The sequence below is a fragment of the Ctenocephalides felis genome, unplaced genomic scaffold, assembly GCF_003426905.1.
Source record: "Ctenocephalides felis isolate EL2017-DRISC unplaced genomic scaffold, ASM342690v1 CF-g0.4_SCAFFOLD_03630, whole genome shotgun sequence".
NCBI lineage: Eukaryota > Metazoa > Arthropoda > Insecta > Siphonaptera > Pulicidae > Ctenocephalides > Ctenocephalides felis.
The window spans coordinates 1-18,777 of NW_020539784.1; the positions used below are offsets into that span (position 1 = coordinate 1).

The 18,777-nt window shown below is 39.4% G+C and overlaps 3 protein-coding genes and 12 non-coding genes across 15 annotated transcripts; 3 read left to right on the plus strand and 12 right to left on the minus strand.

Moving 5' to 3' along the window:
* The first annotated feature begins 2,193 nt into the window (after positions 1–2,193).
* On the plus strand, positions 2,194–2,955 carry LOC113390778. The gene has a single exon (XM_026626897.1). The coding sequence runs from the start codon at positions 2,194–2,196 to the stop codon at positions 2,953–2,955; it is 762 nt and encodes a 253-aa protein (XP_026482682.1).
* A 17-nt stretch (positions 2,956–2,972) lies between these two features.
* LOC113390779 lies at positions 2,973–7,082 on the plus strand. Its single transcript, XM_026626898.1, has 3 exons — positions 2,973–3,607; positions 3,767–4,185; positions 7,072–7,082. Exons 1-3 carry the CDS (start codon positions 2,973–2,975, stop codon positions 7,080–7,082), a joined length of 1,065 nt encoding a protein of 354 aa, XP_026482683.1.
* Positions 5,288–5,359, minus strand: Trnap-agg. Its single transcript has one exon. It is a non-coding gene; the product is annotated as a tRNA-Pro (tRNA).
* Positions 6,129–6,200, minus strand: Trnal-aag. Its single transcript has one exon. It is a non-coding gene; the product is annotated as a tRNA-Leu (tRNA).
* On the minus strand, positions 6,653–6,724 carry Trnap-ugg. The gene has a single exon. It is a non-coding gene; the product is annotated as a tRNA-Pro (tRNA).
* An 11-nt stretch (positions 7,083–7,093) lies between the features above and the next one.
* Trnan-guu lies at positions 7,094–7,167 on the minus strand. Its single transcript has one exon. It is a non-coding gene; the product is annotated as a tRNA-Asn (tRNA).
* A 964-nt stretch (positions 7,168–8,131) lies between these two features.
* On the minus strand, positions 8,132–8,203 carry Trnal-aag. Its single transcript has one exon. It is a non-coding gene; the product is annotated as a tRNA-Leu (tRNA).
* A 1,054-nt stretch (positions 8,204–9,257) lies between these two features.
* On the minus strand, positions 9,258–9,329 carry Trnap-agg. The gene has a single exon. It is a non-coding gene; the product is annotated as a tRNA-Pro (tRNA).
* Positions 9,330–9,667: 338 nt separating this feature from the next.
* Trnap-agg lies at positions 9,668–9,739 on the minus strand. Its single transcript has one exon. It is a non-coding gene; the product is annotated as a tRNA-Pro (tRNA).
* A 1,152-nt stretch (positions 9,740–10,891) lies between these two features.
* Trnan-guu lies at positions 10,892–10,965 on the minus strand. Its single transcript has one exon. It is a non-coding gene; the product is annotated as a tRNA-Asn (tRNA).
* A 953-nt stretch (positions 10,966–11,918) lies between these two features.
* LOC113390780 lies at positions 11,919–12,680 on the plus strand. Its single transcript, XM_026626899.1, has one exon. It carries the CDS (start codon positions 11,919–11,921, stop codon positions 12,678–12,680), a length of 762 nt encoding a protein of 253 aa, XP_026482684.1.
* Positions 12,681–15,842: 3,162 nt separating this feature from the next.
* Positions 15,843–15,914, minus strand: Trnal-aag. Its single transcript has one exon. It is a non-coding gene; the product is annotated as a tRNA-Leu (tRNA).
* Positions 15,915–16,370: 456 nt separating this feature from the next.
* On the minus strand, positions 16,371–16,442 carry Trnap-ugg. Its single transcript has one exon. It is a non-coding gene; the product is annotated as a tRNA-Pro (tRNA).
* Positions 16,443–16,808: 366 nt separating this feature from the next.
* Trnan-guu lies at positions 16,809–16,882 on the minus strand. The gene has a single exon. It is a non-coding gene; the product is annotated as a tRNA-Asn (tRNA).
* Positions 16,883–18,538: 1,656 nt separating this feature from the next.
* Positions 18,539–18,610, minus strand: Trnap-agg. The gene has a single exon. It is a non-coding gene; the product is annotated as a tRNA-Pro (tRNA).
* Between the last annotated feature and the right edge of the window lie 167 nt (positions 18,611–18,777).

Sequence of the window (18,777 nt, forward strand, 5' to 3'; positions counted from 1 at the left end):
ACCCCTAGACCAGCGAGCCACGCGGTATACTCAATAAACACATTTTACACATGAGTTGCCACTTACGTTTATTATCTAAGCCAAAATCATACCTCTAGACAACTAGCCACGGGTTCTATCCAGTGCATATTTGTGTTGGAACCAACGTACAACATTGTTGTAAATAATAGTTCTCGATCAATATACAATACTGTAGTAAATAATATGTGCTCGAATTTAAAGAAATGTCCGGGCTCGTGTACAACTATATATATATGATGAATAATTAATCATCAACTACTATTGGTATAAAACAATATGCATTAAATATTTCAGAATATAAATGACAACCACTTTACGCCCCCGGGTGGGCTCGAACCACCAACCTTTCGGTTAACAGCCGAACGCGCTAGCCAATTGTTCCACGGAGGCTCTAATCGTTCTTGATAATTCAATTATATATATCATAAAACAATAATTATACTTATTGAACAATAATGGGTATAAACAACGATTATTCTTATACCCAATAAACTACACTAATCTGTAACGCACGACACAACCAGTGCCCAATACTGTCCATACATCGGGCCCGATTCACTTTACACACAAATATTTACATTTACTTCACTCCTATAAAGTATACGAACTATACAACAGCCTACTTTTGGTTTGAGGGCCAGCTTCTGAAACGCTGTACCCCCATGTAATAAATAATATGCGCTCGAATTAAAAGAAATGCCCGCGCTCGTCCAGGATTTGAACCCGGGACCTCCCCCACCCAAAGCGGTATCATACCCCTAGACCAACGAGCCACGGGTTGTACCCACAACGTGTTTGTGTTGCATCCAATGTAAAACATGCCACGGGTTCTACTCAATAAACACATTTTACACATGATTTGCCACTTACGTTTAATATCTAAGCCGAAATTATAACCCTAGACCAACAAGCCACGGGTTTATCCAGTGTATGTTTGTGTTGGAACCAATGTACAACATTGTTGTAAATAATATGTTCTCGATCCAATATACAATACTGTAGTAAACAATATGTGCTCGAATTTAAAGAAATGTCCGGGCTCGTGTAAACTATATATATGATGAATAATATTATATAATCATCAAATACTATTGGGTATAAACAATATGCATTGAATATTCCAGAGTATAAATAATAACTAATTTTACGCCACCGGGTGGGCTCGAACCACCAACCTCCGGTTTAACAGCCGAACGCGCTAGCCAATTGCGCCACGGGGCTCTTATCGCTTCTTGATAATAGAATAGAAGGAGTAAATTATATATAGCATGAACAATAATTATAATTATTGAACATAATGGGTATAAACAACAAAATATTCTCATACCCAATAAACTACACTAATCTGTAACCCACGGCGCAACCAGTGCCCAATACCTGTCCATACATCAGGCCCGATTCACTTCACACACAAATAGTTAACATTTACATCACTCCTATAAACTATACAAACTATACAAAGTCTACTTTCGGTTTGAGTGACAGCTTCTGAAACGCTGTACCCGCTTGTAATAAAGAATATGCTTTTGAATTGAAAGAAATGCCCGCGCTCGTCCAGGATTTGAACCCGGGACCCCCCCTAGACCAACCAATTTAATTTCTAATTTATTATTATTGTTTGTACATTCGCGGTCTTTCTACAACCTTACCGTGACGTCGCGATCCTGTAAGAGACTAGTTACTTTAAATATTACTAATGAGAAGGCGTTTGTTTGTTACTTAATTAACTAACCTATATTTACATTTAATAATTACTTATCCTAAAACATTGCTTATTCTAACATGGAACTTATATCCAATGTACAACATTGTAGTAAATAATATGCGCTCGAATTGAAAGAAATGCCCGCGCTCGTCCAGGATTTGAACCCGGGACCCCAAAATTTTTTCCCAAAGCGGAAATGATACCCCTAGACCAACGAACCGGGACCTCCCGCACCCTAAGCGGAAATCATACCCCTAGACCAACGCGCCACGCGGTATACTCAATAAAGACATTTTACACATGAGTTGCCACTTACGTTTATTATCTAAGCCAAAATCATACCTCTAGACCAACTAGCCATGTAATGAAGAACATGTCGAGGTAAATGACTGGCATAAAGTTCTGCCGAGAAACAGAAAAAAAAGGAAGCAAGGGTACATCTGTCAGAACAGGACTCTAACCATAAAATGATAAAAAATCATAGAAATTTTCCAAAACCAAATGCCTTATTGATCCGGCCGACCGAAAAAGTAAATTATTCCGAAATATTACGTCGCATCAAACATGATGTCCCTGATGACCAGGTAAATACGACAGTAGACAAAATAAACAAAACCAGAAATGGAGACTTGTTGATAACTATTTCTAAGAAAAGTGCGGACAAAGGTCAAGGACTACAACAGATTATTGCAGGTGTGTTAAAGGATGAGGCCGAAGTTATTTATAAGGGGCACCAAGAAACTATAGAAATAAGAGATATTGATGATGAAACCTCAAAAATTGATATCCAGATAGCACTACAAAAAGCAACCGGAGGAGCCTGCAACACATCAGCAGAAGCAATTAGGATTCGTAAGGCATATAGAGGTACCCAGATTGCTACTGTAGCTCTACCAGCGGCGGTTGTACACGATCTGCTCAAAGCAAGTAGCAAATTACGAATTGGATGGGTCAACTGTCGAATTAAAATTATCAAGAAACCAATTCGATGCTTTAAATGCTGGCTATTCGGACATTATGGATCACAGTGCAAGAGCGAAGTGAATCGGACCAATCTGTGCATTAGATGTGGACAAGAAGGTCACAAAATAGCCAACTGTGTAAATGCAGCAAAATGTGCACTGTGCGCTGAAAATGGAAACTCTGAAAATGTAGCACATCATGCCGGCACTCACAGATGTCCTGTTTATAGGGAGGCCATAGAGAAAATAATAAACGCAAAAGCATGAAGATAATGCAGCTAAACATGAATCATTGTGAGGCTGCACACGACTTGCTTATGCAGACGGTAAGAGATATGAAAATTGATGTTGCCCTCTTATCAGAACCTTACAAACAACTAACTGACTGGCCATGGGAAACGGATAGTACTACCAAAGCTGTTATTTGGTCCTGTGGCAAATTTTGTTTCCAAAATGTTGTTAGCAATAGCAACGCTGGGTTTGTCGCAGCATCATTAGATGACATTCATTTATACAGCTGTTACGCTCCGCCTAGTCTTTCTTTGCCCGATTTTGTCGATTTTTTAGATCGTCTTGTGGAGGATGCAAATCGACACCACCCCGTAGCGATAGCCGGTGACTTTAACGCATGGGCGGTAGACTGGGGAAGTAGGAAGACTAATGCAAGAGGTAAAGCACTTTTAGAGGCCTTTAATGCACTTGACGTTGTTTTACTTAATAGTGGTGATAAGCCAACCTTTGCCAAGGGCAGTGCAAGCTCAATAATAGACCTTACTTTTGTTAGCAATAGCCTCGTCAGGGGAAATTGCAATTGGGAGGTATTAGATATCTACACTGCTAGTGACCACAATGCAATCATCTGGGAAATATCAACGAATAGAAACATTAGAAGACATGCGAAAATATCTAAAGCCATTGGGTGGAAAATAAAATCTTTTGATGAAAGCGCCATGAAAGTTGCCTTAAATTGCAAACCCATAATTTCAGAACACGCAGATGAGCATACTAGTGAGCTGATGGAGAGAATAACCGAAGCCTGTGATATCAGTATGACTCGTAAGCATGGCATAAATCAAAGACAATCTGTGCACTGGTGGACTGAAGAAATCAGCTCTCTTCGTAAAGAGTGCCTAAAGAAAAGAAGGATCTCTCAGCGAGGATATAGTCTCACTAATTCTGCACAACTGGTAGTGGAATATAAACAAGCACGTCGGCAATTAAATAAAGCAATCAAAGATAGTAAAGTTAGGTGCTGGAAAGAACTTCTGGATGAAGTCGAGGAAAACCCATGGGGAAGACCTTATAAGACTGTAATGTCTCGCATCAAAAGCCAGCCAGTACCTTCACCAACTTGCCCACGACTATTGAATAAAATAGTAACGACTTTGTTTCCACGACAACCTAATTTAAACTACCAGGTAACACATGTAGATCTGAATAATATTCCACCTATAACACTGCAAGAACTGATGGAAGCTTGTCATCGCGTTGGAAATAGTAAGGCACCGGGATTAGATGGAATTCCTAATATTGCCTTAAAAACATCAATTATGACATCTCCGACAATGTTTCTTAATTCATATAATACATGCCTGAAAGAAGGGGTTTTTCCACAAAAATGGAAACAGCAAAGATTAGTGCTTATTCCCAAAGGAAAAAAACCACCAGATGAACCATCATCCTACCGTCCAATATGCATGCTGGATACAGCGGGTAAAATTTTTGAAAGAATAATTCACCAAAGAATAGATGCAATAGTTGACCCAATCCTAGCTGACAATCAGTATGGTTTTCGCAAAGGGCGATCAACTATCGATGCTATAAACTTGGTAGTTAATACCGCCAAGGAGGCAATTGCTGGAACCAGATGGAAGGGGGGTTCGAAAAAGTACTGCCTTGTAGCTACACTGGATATAAAAAATGCTTTCAATTCTGCAAACTGGGATTGCATTATGAATGCACTCCGTGACAAGAACGTGCCAGCATACCTCTGCAATATAATCGCAAGCTACTTTACAGACAGAATTCTAATGTACGATTCACGCGATGGTACAGAAGAATATAATATAACAGGAGGTGTGCCGCAGGGCTCTGTTCTAGGCCCTTTGCTGTGGAATATTATGTATGATGGCCTATTGAGACTAGAGATTCCAGAATGTGTGAAACTAGTAGCATATGCAGACGATGTTGCCATAGTAGTTGTCTCCAAACAAATTGATGACGTCGTAAGTCTATTCGATATTACATTTAGAAAAATTAATCACTGGATGGGAACAATGAATCTCCAATTAGCACAACAAAAAAGTGAAGCTGTTCTTATCACTAGTAGAAAAACGATAGAGACCATCAAGCTAAGCGGAAATCATACCCCTAGACCAACGAGCCACGCGGTATACTCAATAAACACATTTTACACATGAGTTGCAACTTACGTTTATTATCTAAGCCAAAATCATACCTCTAGACCAACTAGCCACGGGTTCTATCCAGTGCGTGTTTGTGTTGCATCCAATGTACAACATTATAGTAAATAACATATTCTCGATCCAATATACATTATTGTAGTAAATAATATGCGCTCGTATTTAAAGAAACGTCCGGGCTCGTCCGGGATTTGAACCCGAAACCTCCCGCGCCCTAAGCGGAAATCATACCCCTAGACCAACGAGCCACGCGGTATAGTCAATAAACACATTTTACACATGATTTGCCACTTACATTTATTATCTAAGCCAAAATCATACCCCTAGACCAACTAGCCACGTGTTCTATCCAGTGCGTGTTTGTGTTGGATCCAATGTACAACATTGTAGTAAATAATATGTTCTCGATCCAATATACATTATTGTAGTAAATAATATGTAGACCAACGAGCCGCCGGTTTCACCCAGTGCGTGTTTGTGTTGGATACACTGTACAACATTGTAGTGAATAATATATTTTCGAACCAATATACAATATTGTAGTAAATAATATGTGCTCGAATTTAAAGAAAAGTCCGGGCTCGTGTAAACTACATATATGATGAATAATATAATCATCAAATACTATTGGGTATAAACAATATGCATTGAATATTCCAGAGTATAAATAATAACTACTTTACGCCCCCGGCTGGACTCGAACCACCAACCTTTCGGTTAACAGCCGAACGCGCTAGCCAATTGCGCCACGGAGGTTCTTATCGCTTCTTGATAATAGTAGGAGTAAATTATATATAGCATAAACAATAATCATTATTATTGAACAATAATGGGTATATAAACAACAATGATTCTTGTACCCATTAAACTACACTAATCTGTAACTCACGGCGCAACCAGTGCCCAATACATGTCCATACATCGAGCCCGATTCACTTCACACACAAATAGTTAACATTTACTTTCGGTTTGAGGGACAGCTTCATAACATATGTGCCCGAATTTAAAGAAAAGTCCGGGCTCGTCCGGGATTTGAACCCGGGACCTCCCGCACCTTAAGCGTAAATCATACCCCTAGACCAACGAGCCACGCGGTATAATCAATAAACACATTTTACACATGAGTTGCCACTTACGTTTATTATCTAAGCCAAAATCATACCTCTAGACCAACTAGCCACGGGTTCTATCCAGTGCGTGTTTGTGTTGCATCCAATGTACAACATTATAGTAAATAACATATTCTCGATCCAATATACATTATTGTAGTAAATAATATGCGCTCGTATTTAAAGAAATGTCCGGGCTCGTCCGGGATTTGAATCCGAAAGCTCCCGCGCCCTAAGCGAAAATCATATCCCTAGACCAACGAGTCACGCGGTATAGTCAAGAAACACATTTTACACATGATTTGCCACTTACATTTATTATCTAAGCCAAAATCATACCATAGCCACGGGTTTTATCCAGTGCGTGTTTGTGTGGGATCCAATGTACAACATTGTAGTAAATAATAGGCACTCGAATTCAAAGAAATGTCAGGGCTCACCCGGGATTTGAACCCGGGACCTCCCGCACCCAAAGCTGGAATAATACCCCTACACCAACGAGCCACGAGTTGTACCCACTGCGTATTTGTGTTGCATCCAATGTACAACATGTTACGGGTTCTACTCAATAAACACATTTTACACATGATTTGCCACTTACGTTTAATATCTAAGCGGAAATTATAACCCTAGACCAACAAGCCACGGGTTTTATCCAGTGTATGTTTGTGTTGGAACCAATGTACAACATTGTTGTAATTAATATGTTCTCGATCCAATATACAATACTGTAGTAAATAATATGTGCTCGAATTTAAAGAAATGTCCGGGCTCGTGTAAACTATATATATGGTGAATAATATAATCATCAAATACTATTGGGTATAAACAATATGCATTGAATATTCCAGAATATAAATAATAACTAATTTACGCCACCGGGGGGGTTCGAACCACCAACCTTTCGGTTAACAGCCGAACGCGCTAGCCAATTGCGCCACGGAGGCTCTTATCGCTTCTTGATAATAGAATAGAAGGAGTAAATTATATATAGCATGAACAATAATTATAATTATTGAACAATAATGGGTATAAACCACAATAACGCGCTAGCCAATTGCGCCACGGAGGCTCTTATCGCTTCTTGATAATAGTAGGAGTAAATTATATATAGCATAAACAATAATTATAATTATTGAACAATAATGGGTATAAACAACAATTATTCTTGTACCCATTAAACTACACTAATCTGTAATCCACGGCGCAACCGGTGCCCAATACCTGTCCATACATCGAGCCCGATTCACTTCACACACAAATAGTTAACATTTACTTTCGGTTTGAGGGACAGCTTCTGAAACGCTGTACCCTCATGTAATAAATAATATGCGCTCGAATTGAAAGAAATGCCCGCGCTCGTCCAGAATCATACCCCTAGACCAACGAACCACATGTTCTACCCAGTGCGTGTTTGTGTTGCATCCAATGTTCAACATTGTAGTAAATAATATGTGCCCGAATTTAAAGAAAAGTCCGGGCTCGTCCGGGATTTGAACCCGGGACCTTATCGCTTCTTGATAATAGTAGGAGTAAATTATATATAGCATAAACAATAATTATAATTATTGAACAATAATGGGTATAAACAACAATTAATCTTGTACCCATTAAACTACACTAATCTATAACCCACGGCGCAACCAGTGCCCAATACCTGTCCATACATCGAGCCCCATTCACTTCACACACAAATAGTTAACATTTACTTTCGGTTTGAGGGACAGTTTCTGAAACGCTGTACCCTCATGTAATAAATAATATGCGCTCGAATTGAAAGAAATGCCCGCGCTCGTCCAGAATCATACCCTTAGACCAACGAACCACATGTTCTACCCAGTGCGTATTTGTGTTGCATCCAATGTTCAACATTGTAGTAAATAATATGTGCCCGAATTTAAAGAAAAGTCCGGGCTCGACCGGGATTTGAACCCGGGACCTCCCGCACCTTAAGCGTAAATCATACCCCTAGACCAACGAGCCACGCGGTATAACCAATAAACACATTTTACACATGAGTTGCCACTTACGTTTATTATCTAAGCCAAAATCATACCTCTAGACCAACTAGCCACGGGTTCTATCCAGTGCGTGTTTGTGTTGCATCCAATGTACAACATTATAGTAAATAACATATTCTCGATCCAATATACATTATTGTAGTAAATAATATGCGCTCGTATTTAAAGAAATGTCCGGGCTCGTCCGGGATTTGAACCCGAAAGCTCCCGCGCCCTAAGCGAAAATCATATCCCTAGACCAACGAGCCACGCGGTATAGTCAATAAACACATTTTACACATGATTTGCCACTTACATTTATTATCTAAGCCAAAATCATACCCCTAGACCAACTAGCCACGTGTTTTATCCAGTGCGTGTTTGTGTTGGATCCAATGTACAACATTGTAGTAAATAATATGTTCTCGATCCAATATACATTATTGTAGTAAATAATATGTAGACCAACGAGCCGCCGGTTTCACCCAGTGCGTGTTTGTGTTGGATACACTGTACAACATTGTAGTGAATAATATATTTTCGATCCAATATACAATATTGTAGTAAATAATATGTGCTCGAATTTAAAGAAATGTCCGGGCTCGTGTAAACTACATATATGATGAATAATATAATCATCAAATACTATTGGGTATAAACAATATGCATTGAATATTCCAGAGTATAAATAATAACTACTTTACGCCCCCGGCTGGACTCGAACCACCAACCTTTCGGTTAACAGCCGAACGCGCTAGCCAATTGCGCCACGGAGGTTCTTATCGCTTCTTGATAATAGTAGGAGTAAATTATATATAGCATAAACAATAATCATAATTATTGAACAATAATGGGTATAAACAACAATTATTCTTGTACCCCATTAAACTACACTAATCTGTAACCCACGGCGCAACCAGTGCCCAATACATGTCCATACATCGAGCCCGATTCACTTCACACACAAATAGTTAACATTTTCTTTCGGTTTGAGGGACAGCTTCATAACATATGTGCCCGAATTTAAAGAAAAGTCCGGGCTCGTCTGGGATTTGAACCCGGGACCTCCCGCACCCTAAGCGGAAATCATACCCCTAGACCAACGAGCCACGCGGTATATTCAATAAACACATTTTACACATGAGTTGCCACTTACGTTTACTATCTAAGCGGAAATCATAACCCTAGACCAACAAGTCACGAGTTTTATCCAGTGCATGTTTGTGTTGGAACCAATGTACAACATTGTTGTAAATAATATGTTCTCGATCCAATATACAATACTGTAGTAAATAATATGTGCTCGAATTTAAAGAAATGTCCGGGCTCGTGTAAACTACATACCCCTAGACCAACGAACCACATGTTCTACCCAGTGCGTGTTTGTGTTGCATCCAATGTTCAACATTGTAGTAAATAATATGTGCCCGAATTTAAAGAAAAGTTCGGGCTCGTCCGGGATTTGAACCCGGGACCTCCCGCACCCTAAGCGGAAATCATACCCCTAGACCAGCGAGCCACGCGGTATACTCAATAAACACATTTTACACATGAGTTGCCACTTACGTTTATTATCTAAGCCAAAATCATACCTCTAGACCAACTAGCCACGGGTTCTATCCAGTGCATATTTGTGTTGGAACCAACGTACAACATTGTTGTAAATAATATGTTCTCGATCCAATATACAATACTGTAGTAAATAATATGTGCTCGAATTTAAAGAAATGTCCGGGCTCGTGTAAACTATATATATGATGAATAATATAATCATCAAATACTATTGGGTATAAACAATATGCATTAAATATTTCAGAATATAAATGATAACCACTTTACGCCCCCGGGTGGGCTCGAACCACCAACCTTTCGGTTAACAGCCGAACGCGCTAGCCAATTGTTCCACGGAGGCTCTAATCGCTTCTTGATAATTCAATTATATATATCATAAACAATAATTATACTTATTGAACAATAATGGGTATAAACAACGATTATTCTTATACCCAATAAACTACACTAATCTGTAACGCACGACACAACCAGTGCCCAATACCTGTCCATACATCGGGCCCGATTCACTTTACACACAAATATTTAACATTTACTTCACTCCTATAAAGTATACGAACTATACAAAGCCTACTTTTGGTTTGAGGGACAGCTTCTGAAACGCTGTACCCCCATGTAATAAATAATATGCGCTCGAATTAAAAGAAATGCCCGCGCTCGTCCAGGATTTGAACCCGGGACCTCCCCCACCCAAAGCGGTAATCATACCCCTAGACCAACGAGCCACGGGTTGTACCCACAACGTGTTTGTGTTGCATCCAATGTACAACATGCCACGGGTTCTACTCAATAAACACATTTTACACATGATTTGCCACTTACGTTTAATATCTAAGCCGAAATTATAACCCTAGACCAACAAGCCACGGGTTTTATCCAGTGTATGTTTGTGTTGGAACCAATGTACAACATTGTTGTAAATAATATGTTCTCGATCCAATATACAATACTGTAGTAAACAATATGTGCTCGAATTTAAAGAAATGTCCGGGCTCGTGTAAACTATATATATGATGAATAATATTATATAATCATCAAATACTATTGGGTATAAACAATATGCATTGAATATTCCAGAGTATAAATAATAACTAATTTACGCCACCGGGTGGGCTCGAACCACCAACCTTCCGGTTAACAGCCGAACGCGCTAGCCAATTGCGCCACGGAGGCTCTTATCGCTTCTTGATAATAGAATAGAAGGAGTAAATTATATATAGCATGAACAATAATTATAATTATTGAACAATAATGGGTATAAACAACAATTATTCTCATACCCAATAAACTACACTAATCTGTAACCCACGGCGCAACCAGTGCCCAATACCTGTCCATACATCAGGCCCGATTCACTTCACACACAAATAGTTAACATTTACATCACTCCTATAAACTATACAAACTATACAAAGTCTACTTTCGGTTTGAGTGACAGCTTCTGAAACGCTGTACCCGCTTGTAATAAAGAATATGCTTTTGAATTGAAAGAAATGCCCGCGCTCGTCCAGGATTTGAACCCGGGACCCCCCCTAGACCAACCAATTTAATTTCTAATTTATTATTATTGTTTGTACATTCGCGGTCTTTCTACAACCTTACCGTGACGTCGCGATCCTGTAAGAGACTAGTTACTTTAAATATTACTAATGAGAAGGCGTTTGTTTGTTACTTAATTAACTAACCTATATTTACATTTAATAATTACTTATCCTAAAACATTGCTTATTCTAACATGGAACTTATATCCAATGTACAACATTGTAGTAAATAATATGCGCTCGAATTGAAAGAAATGCCCGCGCTCGTCCAGGATTTGAACCCGGGACCCCAAAATTTTTTCCCAAAGCGGAAATGATACCCCTAGACCAACGAACCGGGACCTCCCGCACCCTAAGCGGAAATCATACCCCTAGACCAACGCGCCACGCGGTATACTCAATAAAGACATTTTACACATGAGTTGCCACTTACGTTTATTATCTAAGCCAAAATCATGCCTCTAGACCAACTAGCCATGTAATGAAGAACATGTCGAGGTAAATGACTGGCATAAAGTTCTGCCGAGAAAACAGAAAAAAAAGGAAGCAAGGGTACATCTGTCAGAACAGGACTCTAACCATAAAATGATAAAAAATCATAGAAATTTTCCAAAACCAAATGCCTTATTGATCCGGCCGACCGAAAAAGTAAATTATTCCGAAATATTACGTCGCATCAAACATGATGTCCCTGATGACCAGGTAAATACGACAGTAGACAAAATAAACAAAACCAGAAATGGAGACTTGTTGATAACTATTTCTAAGAAAAGTGCGGACAAAGGTCAAGGACTACAACAGATTATTGCAGGTGTGTTAAAGGATGAGGCCGAAGTTATTTATAAGGGGCACCAAGAAACTATAGAAATAAGAGATATTGATGATGAAACCTCAAAAATTGATATCCAGATAGCACTACAAAAAGCAACCGGAGGAGCCTGCAACACATCAGCAGAAGCAATTAGGATTCGTAAGGCATATAGAGGTACCCAGATTGCTACTGTAGCTCTACCAGCGGCGGTTGTACACGATCTGCTCAAAGCAAGTAGCAAATTACGAATTGGATGGGTCAACTGTCGAATTAAAATTATCAAGAAACCAATTCGATGCTTTAAATGCTGGCTATTCGGACATTATGGATCACAGTGCAAGAGCGAAGTGAATCGGACCAATCTGTGCATTAGATGTGGACAAGAAGGTCACAAAATAGCCAACTGTGTAAATGCAGCAAAATGTGCACTGTGCGCTGAAAATGGAAACTCTGAAAATGTAGCACATCATGCCGGCACTCACAGATGTCCTGTTTATAGGGAGGCCATAGAGAAAATAATAAACGCAAAAGCATGAAGATAATGCAGCTAAACATGAATCATTGTGAGGCTGCACACGACTTGCTTATGCAGACGGTAAGAGATATGAAAATTGATGTTGCCCTCTTATCAGAACCTTACAAACAACTAACTGACTGGCCATGGGAAACGGATAGTACTACCAAAGCTGTTATTTGGTCCTGTGGCAAATTTTGTTTCCAAAATGTTGTTAGCAATAGCAACGCTGGGTTTGTCGCAGCATCATTAGATGACATTCATTTATACAGCTGTTACGCTCCGCCTAGTCTTTCTTTGCCCGATTTTGTCGATTTTTTAGATCGTCTTGTGGAGGATGCAAATCGACACCACCCCGTAGCGATAGCCGGTGACTTTAACGCATGGGCGGTAGACTGGGGAAGTAGGAAGACTAATGCAAGAGGTAAAGCACTTTTAGAGGCCTTTAATGCACTTGACGTTGTTTTACTTAATAGTGGTGATAAGCCAACCTTTGCCAAGGGCAGTGCAAGCTCAATAATAGACCTTACTTTTGTTAGCAATAGCCTCGTCAGGGGAAATTGCAATTGGGAGGTATTAGATATCTACACTGCTAGTGACCACAATGCAATCATCTGGGAAATATCAACGAATAGAAACATTAGAAGACATGCGAAATATCTAAAGCCATTGGGTGGAAAATAAAATCTTTTGATGAAAGCGCCATGAAAGTTGCCTTAAATTGCAAACCCATAATTTCAGAACACGCAGATGAGCATACTAGTGAGCTGATGGAGAGAATAACCGAAGCCTGTGATATCAGTATGACTCGTAAGCATGGCATAAATCAAAGACAATCTGTGCACTGGTGGACTGAAGAAATCAGCTCTCTTCGTAAAGAGTGCCTAAAGAAAAGAAGGATCTCTCAGCGAGGATATAGTCTCACTAATTCTGCACAACTGGTAGTGGAATATAAACAAGCACGTCGGCAATTAAATAAAGCAATCAAAGATAGTAAAGTTAGGTGCTGGAAAGAACTTCTGGATGAAGTCGAGGAAAACCCATGGGGAAGACCTTATAAGACTGTAATGTCTCGCATCAAAAGCCAGCCAGTACCTTCACCAACTTGCCCACGACTATTGAATAAAATAGTAACGACTTTGTTTCCACGACAACCTAATTTAAACTACCAGGTAACACATGTAGATCTGAATAATATTCCACCTATAACACTGCAAGAACTGATGGAAGCTTGTCATCGCGTTGGAAATAGTAAGGCACCGGGATTAGATGGAATTCCTAATATTGCCTTAAAAACATCAATTATGACATCTCCGACAATGTTTCTTAATTCATATAATACATGCCTGAAAGAAGGGTTTTTCCACAAAAATGGAAACAGCAAAGATTAGTGCTTATTCCCAAAGGAAAAAAACCACCAGATGAACCATCATCCTACCGTCCAATATGCATGCTGGATACAGCGGGTAAAATTTTTTGAAAGAATAATTCACCAAAGAATAGATGCAATAGTTGACCCAATCCTAGCTGACAATCAGTATGGTTTTCGCAAAGGGCGATCAACTATCGATGCTATAAACTTGGTAGTTAATACCGCCAAGGAGGCAATTGCTGGAACCAGATGGAAGGGGGGTTCGAAAAAGTACTGCCTTGTAGCTACACTGGATATAAAAATGCTTTCAATTCTGCAAACTGGGATTGCATTATGAATGCACTCCGTGACAAGAACGTGCCAGCATACCTCTGCAATATAATCGCAAGCTACTTTACAGACAGAATTCTAATGTACGATTCACGCGATGGTACAGAAGAATATAATATAACAGGAGGTGTGCCGCAGGGCTCTGTTCTAGGCCCTTTGCTGTGGAATATTATGTATGATGGCCTATTGAGACTAGAGATTCCAGAATGTGTGAAACTAGTAGCATATGCAGACGATGTTGCCATAGTAGTTGTCTCCAAACAATTGATGACGTCGTAAGTCTATTCGATATTACATTTAGAAAATTAATCACTGGATGGGAACAATGAATCTCCAATTAGCACAACAAAAAAGTGAAGCTGTTCTTATCACTAGTAGAAAAACGATAGAGACCATCAAGCTAAGCGGAAATCATACCCCTAGACCAACGAGCCACGCGTATACTCAATAAACACATTTTACACATGAGTTGCAACTTACGTTTATTATCTAAGCCAAATCATACCTCTAGACCAACTAGCCACGGGTTCTATCCAGTGCGTGTTTGTGTTGCATCCAATGTACAACATTATAGTAAATAACATATTCTCGATCCAATATACATTATTGTAGTAAATAATATGCGCTCGTATTTAAAGAAACGTCCGGGCTCGTCCGGGATTTGAACCCGAAACCTCCCGCCCTAAGCGGAAATCATACCCCTAGACAACGAGCCACGCGGTATAGTCAATAAACACATTTTACACATGATTTGCCACTTACATTTATTATCTAAGCCAAAATCATACCCCTAGACAACTAGCCACGTGTTCTATCCAGTGCGTGTTTGTGTTGGATCCAATGTACAACATTGTAGTAAATAATATGTTCTCGATCCAATATACATTATTGTAGTAAATAATATGTAGACCAACGAGCCGCCGGTTTCACCCAGTGCGGGTTTGTGTTGGATACACTGTACAACATTGTAGTGAATAATATATTTTCGAACCAATATACAATATTGTAGTAAATAATATGTGCTCGAATTTAAAGAAAAGTCCGGGCTCGTGTAAACTACATATATGATGAATAATATAATCATCAAATACTATTGGGTATAAACAATATGCATTGAATATTCCAGAGTATAAATAATAACTACTTTACGCCCCCGGCTGGACTCGAACCACCAACCTTTCGGTTAACAGCCGAACGCGCTAGCCAATTGCGCCACGGAGGTTCTTATCGCTTCTTGATAATAGTAGGAGTAAATTATATATAGCATAAACAATAATCATTATTATTGAACAATAATGGGTATATAAACAACATGATTCTTGTACCCATTAAACTACACTAATCTGTAACTCACGGCGCAACCAGTGCCCAATACATGTCCATACATCGAGCCCGATTCACTTCACACACAAATAGTTAACATTTACTTTCGGTTTGAGGGACAGCTTCATAACATATGTGCCCGAATTTAAAGAAAAGTCCGGGCTCGTCCGGGATTTGAACCCGGGACCTCCCGCACCTTAAGCGTAAATCATACCCCTAGACCAACGAGCCACGCGGTATAATCAATAAACACATTTTACACATGAGTTGCCACTTACGTTTATTATCTAAGCCAAAATCATACCTCTAGACCAACTAGCCACGGGTTCTATCCAGTGCGTGTTTGTGTTGCATCCAATGTACAACATTATAGTAAATAACATATTCTCGATCCAATATACATTATTGTAGTAAATAATATGCGCTCGTATTTAAAGAAATGTCCGGGCTCGTCCGGGATTTGAATCCGAAAGCTCCCCGCCCTAAGCGAAAATCATATCCCTAGACCAACGAGTCACGCGGTATAGTCAAGAAACACATTTTACACATGATTTGCCACTTACATTTATTATCTAAGCCAAAATCATACCATAGCCACGGGTTTTATCCAGTGCGTGTTTGTGTGGGATCCAATGTACAACATTGTAGTAAATAATAGGCAAAGAAATCGAATTCAAAGAAATGTCAGGGCTCACCCGGGATTTGAACCCGGGACCTCCCGCACCCAAAGCTGGAATAATACCCCTACACCAACGAGCCACGAGTTGTACCCACTGCGTATTTGTGTTGCATCCAATGTACAACATGTTACGGGTTCTACTCAATAAACACATTTTACACATGATTTGCCACTTACGTTTAATATCTAAGCGGAAATTATAACCCTAGACCAACAAGCCACGGGTTTTATCCAGTGTATGTTTGTGTTGGAACCAATGTACAACATTGTTGTAAATAATATGTTCTCGATCCAATATACAATACTGTAGTAATATATGTGCTCGAATTAAAGAAATGTCCGGGCTCGTGTAAACTATATATATGATGAATAATATAATCATCAAATACTATTGGGTATAAACAATATGCATTGAATATTCCAGAGTATAAATAATAACTAATTTACGCCACCGGGGGGGTTCGAACCACCAACCTTTCGGTTAACAGCCGAACGCGCTAGCCAATTGCGCCACGGAGGCTCTTATCGCTTCTTGATAATAGAATAGAAGGAGTAAATTATATAGCATGAACAATAATTATAATTATTGAACAATAATGGGTATAAACAACAATAACGCGCTAGCCAATTGCGCCACGGAGGCTCTTATCGCTTCTTGATAATAGTAGGAGTAAATTATATATAGCATAAACAATAATTATAATTATTGAACAATAATGGGTATAAACAACAATTATTCTTGTACCCATTAAACTACACTAATCTGTAATCCACGGCGCAACCAGTGCCAATACCTGTCCATACATCGAGCCCGATTCACTTCACACACAAATAGTTAACATTTACTTTCGGTTTGAGGGACAGCTTCTGAAACGCTGTACCCTCATGTAATGAATAATATGCGCTCGAATTGAAAGAAATGCCCGCGCTCGTCCAGAATCATACCCCTAGACCAACGAACCACATGTTCTACCCAGTGCGTGTTTGTGTTGCATCCAATGTTCAACATTGTAGTAAATAATATGTGCCCGAATTTAAAGAAAAGTCCGGGCTCGTCCGGGATTTGAACCCGGGACCCTCCCGCACCTAAGCGGAATCATACCCCTAGACCAACGAGCCACGCGGTATACTCAATAAACACATTTACACATGAGTTGCAACTTACGTTTATTATCTAAGCCAAAATCATACCTCTAGACCAACTAGCCACGGGTTCTATCCAGTGCGTGTTTGTGTTGCATCCAATGTACAACATTATAGTAAATAACATATTCTCGATCCAATATACATTATTGTAGTAAATAATATGCGCTCGTATTTAAAGAAACGTCCGGGCTCGTCCGGGATTTGAACCCGAAACCTCCCGCGCCCTAAGCGGAAAATCATCCCCTAGACCAACGAGCCACGCGGTATAGTCAATAAACACATTTTACACATGATTTGCCACTTACATTTATTATCTAAGCCAAAATCATACCCCTAGACCAACTAGCCACGTGTTTCTATCCAGTGCGTGTTTGTGTTGGATCCAATGTACAACATTGTAGTAAATAATATGTTCTCGATCCAATATACATTATTGTAGTAAATAATATGTAGACCAACGAACGGCGCCGGTTCATCACCCAGTGCGTGTTTGTGTTGGATACACTTACAACACATTGTAGTGAATAATATATTTTCGAACCATATACAATATTGTAGTAATAATATGTGCTCGAATTTAAAGAAATGTCCGGGCTCGTGTAAACTACATATATGATGAATAATATAATCATCAAATACTATTGGGTATAAACAATATGCATTGAATATTCCAGAGTATAAATAATAACTACTTTACGCCCCCGCTGGACTCGAACCACCAACCTTTCGGTTAACAGCCGAACGCGCTAGCCAATTGCGCCACGGAGGTTCTTATCGCTTCTTGATAATAGTAGGAGTAAATTATATATAGCATAAACAATAATCATTATTATTGAACAATAATGGGTATAAACAACAATGATTCTTGTACCCATTAAACTACACTAATCTGTAACTCACGGCGCACAACAAGTGCCCAATACATGTCCATACATCGAGCCCGATTCACTTCACACACAAATAGTTAACATTTACTTTCGGTTTGAGGGACAGCTTCATAACATATGTGCCCGAATTTAAAGAAAAGTCCGGGCTCGTCCGGGATTTGAACCCGGACCTCCCGCACCCTAAGCGGAAATCATAACCCCTAGACCAACGAGCCACGCGGTATACTCAATACACATTTTACACATGAGTGTGCCACTTACGTTTAATATCTAAGCGGAAATCATAACCCTAGACCAACAAGTCACGAGTTTTATCCAGTGCATGTTTGTGTTGGAACCAATGTACAACATTGTTGTAAATAATATGTTCTCGATCCAATAT

Excerpts from the sequence above, each read along its gene's own strand:
- LOC113390779 (XM_026626898.1), top strand. The coding sequence starts at position 2,973 with ATGAATCATTGTGAGGCTGCACACGACTTGCTTATGCAGACGGTAAGA. Across the intron at positions 3,608-3,766 it reads AAAATATCTAAAGCCATTGG|ACAATCTGTGCACTGGTGGA; the intron begins GTGGAAAATAAA and ends CATAAATCAAAG.
- LOC113390780 (XM_026626899.1), top strand. The coding sequence starts at position 11,919 with ATGATAAAAAATCATAGAAATTTTCCAAAACCAAATGCCTTATTGATC.
- LOC113390778 (XM_026626897.1), top strand. The coding sequence starts at position 2,194 with ATGATAAAAAATCATAGAAATTTTCCAAAACCAAATGCCTTATTGATC.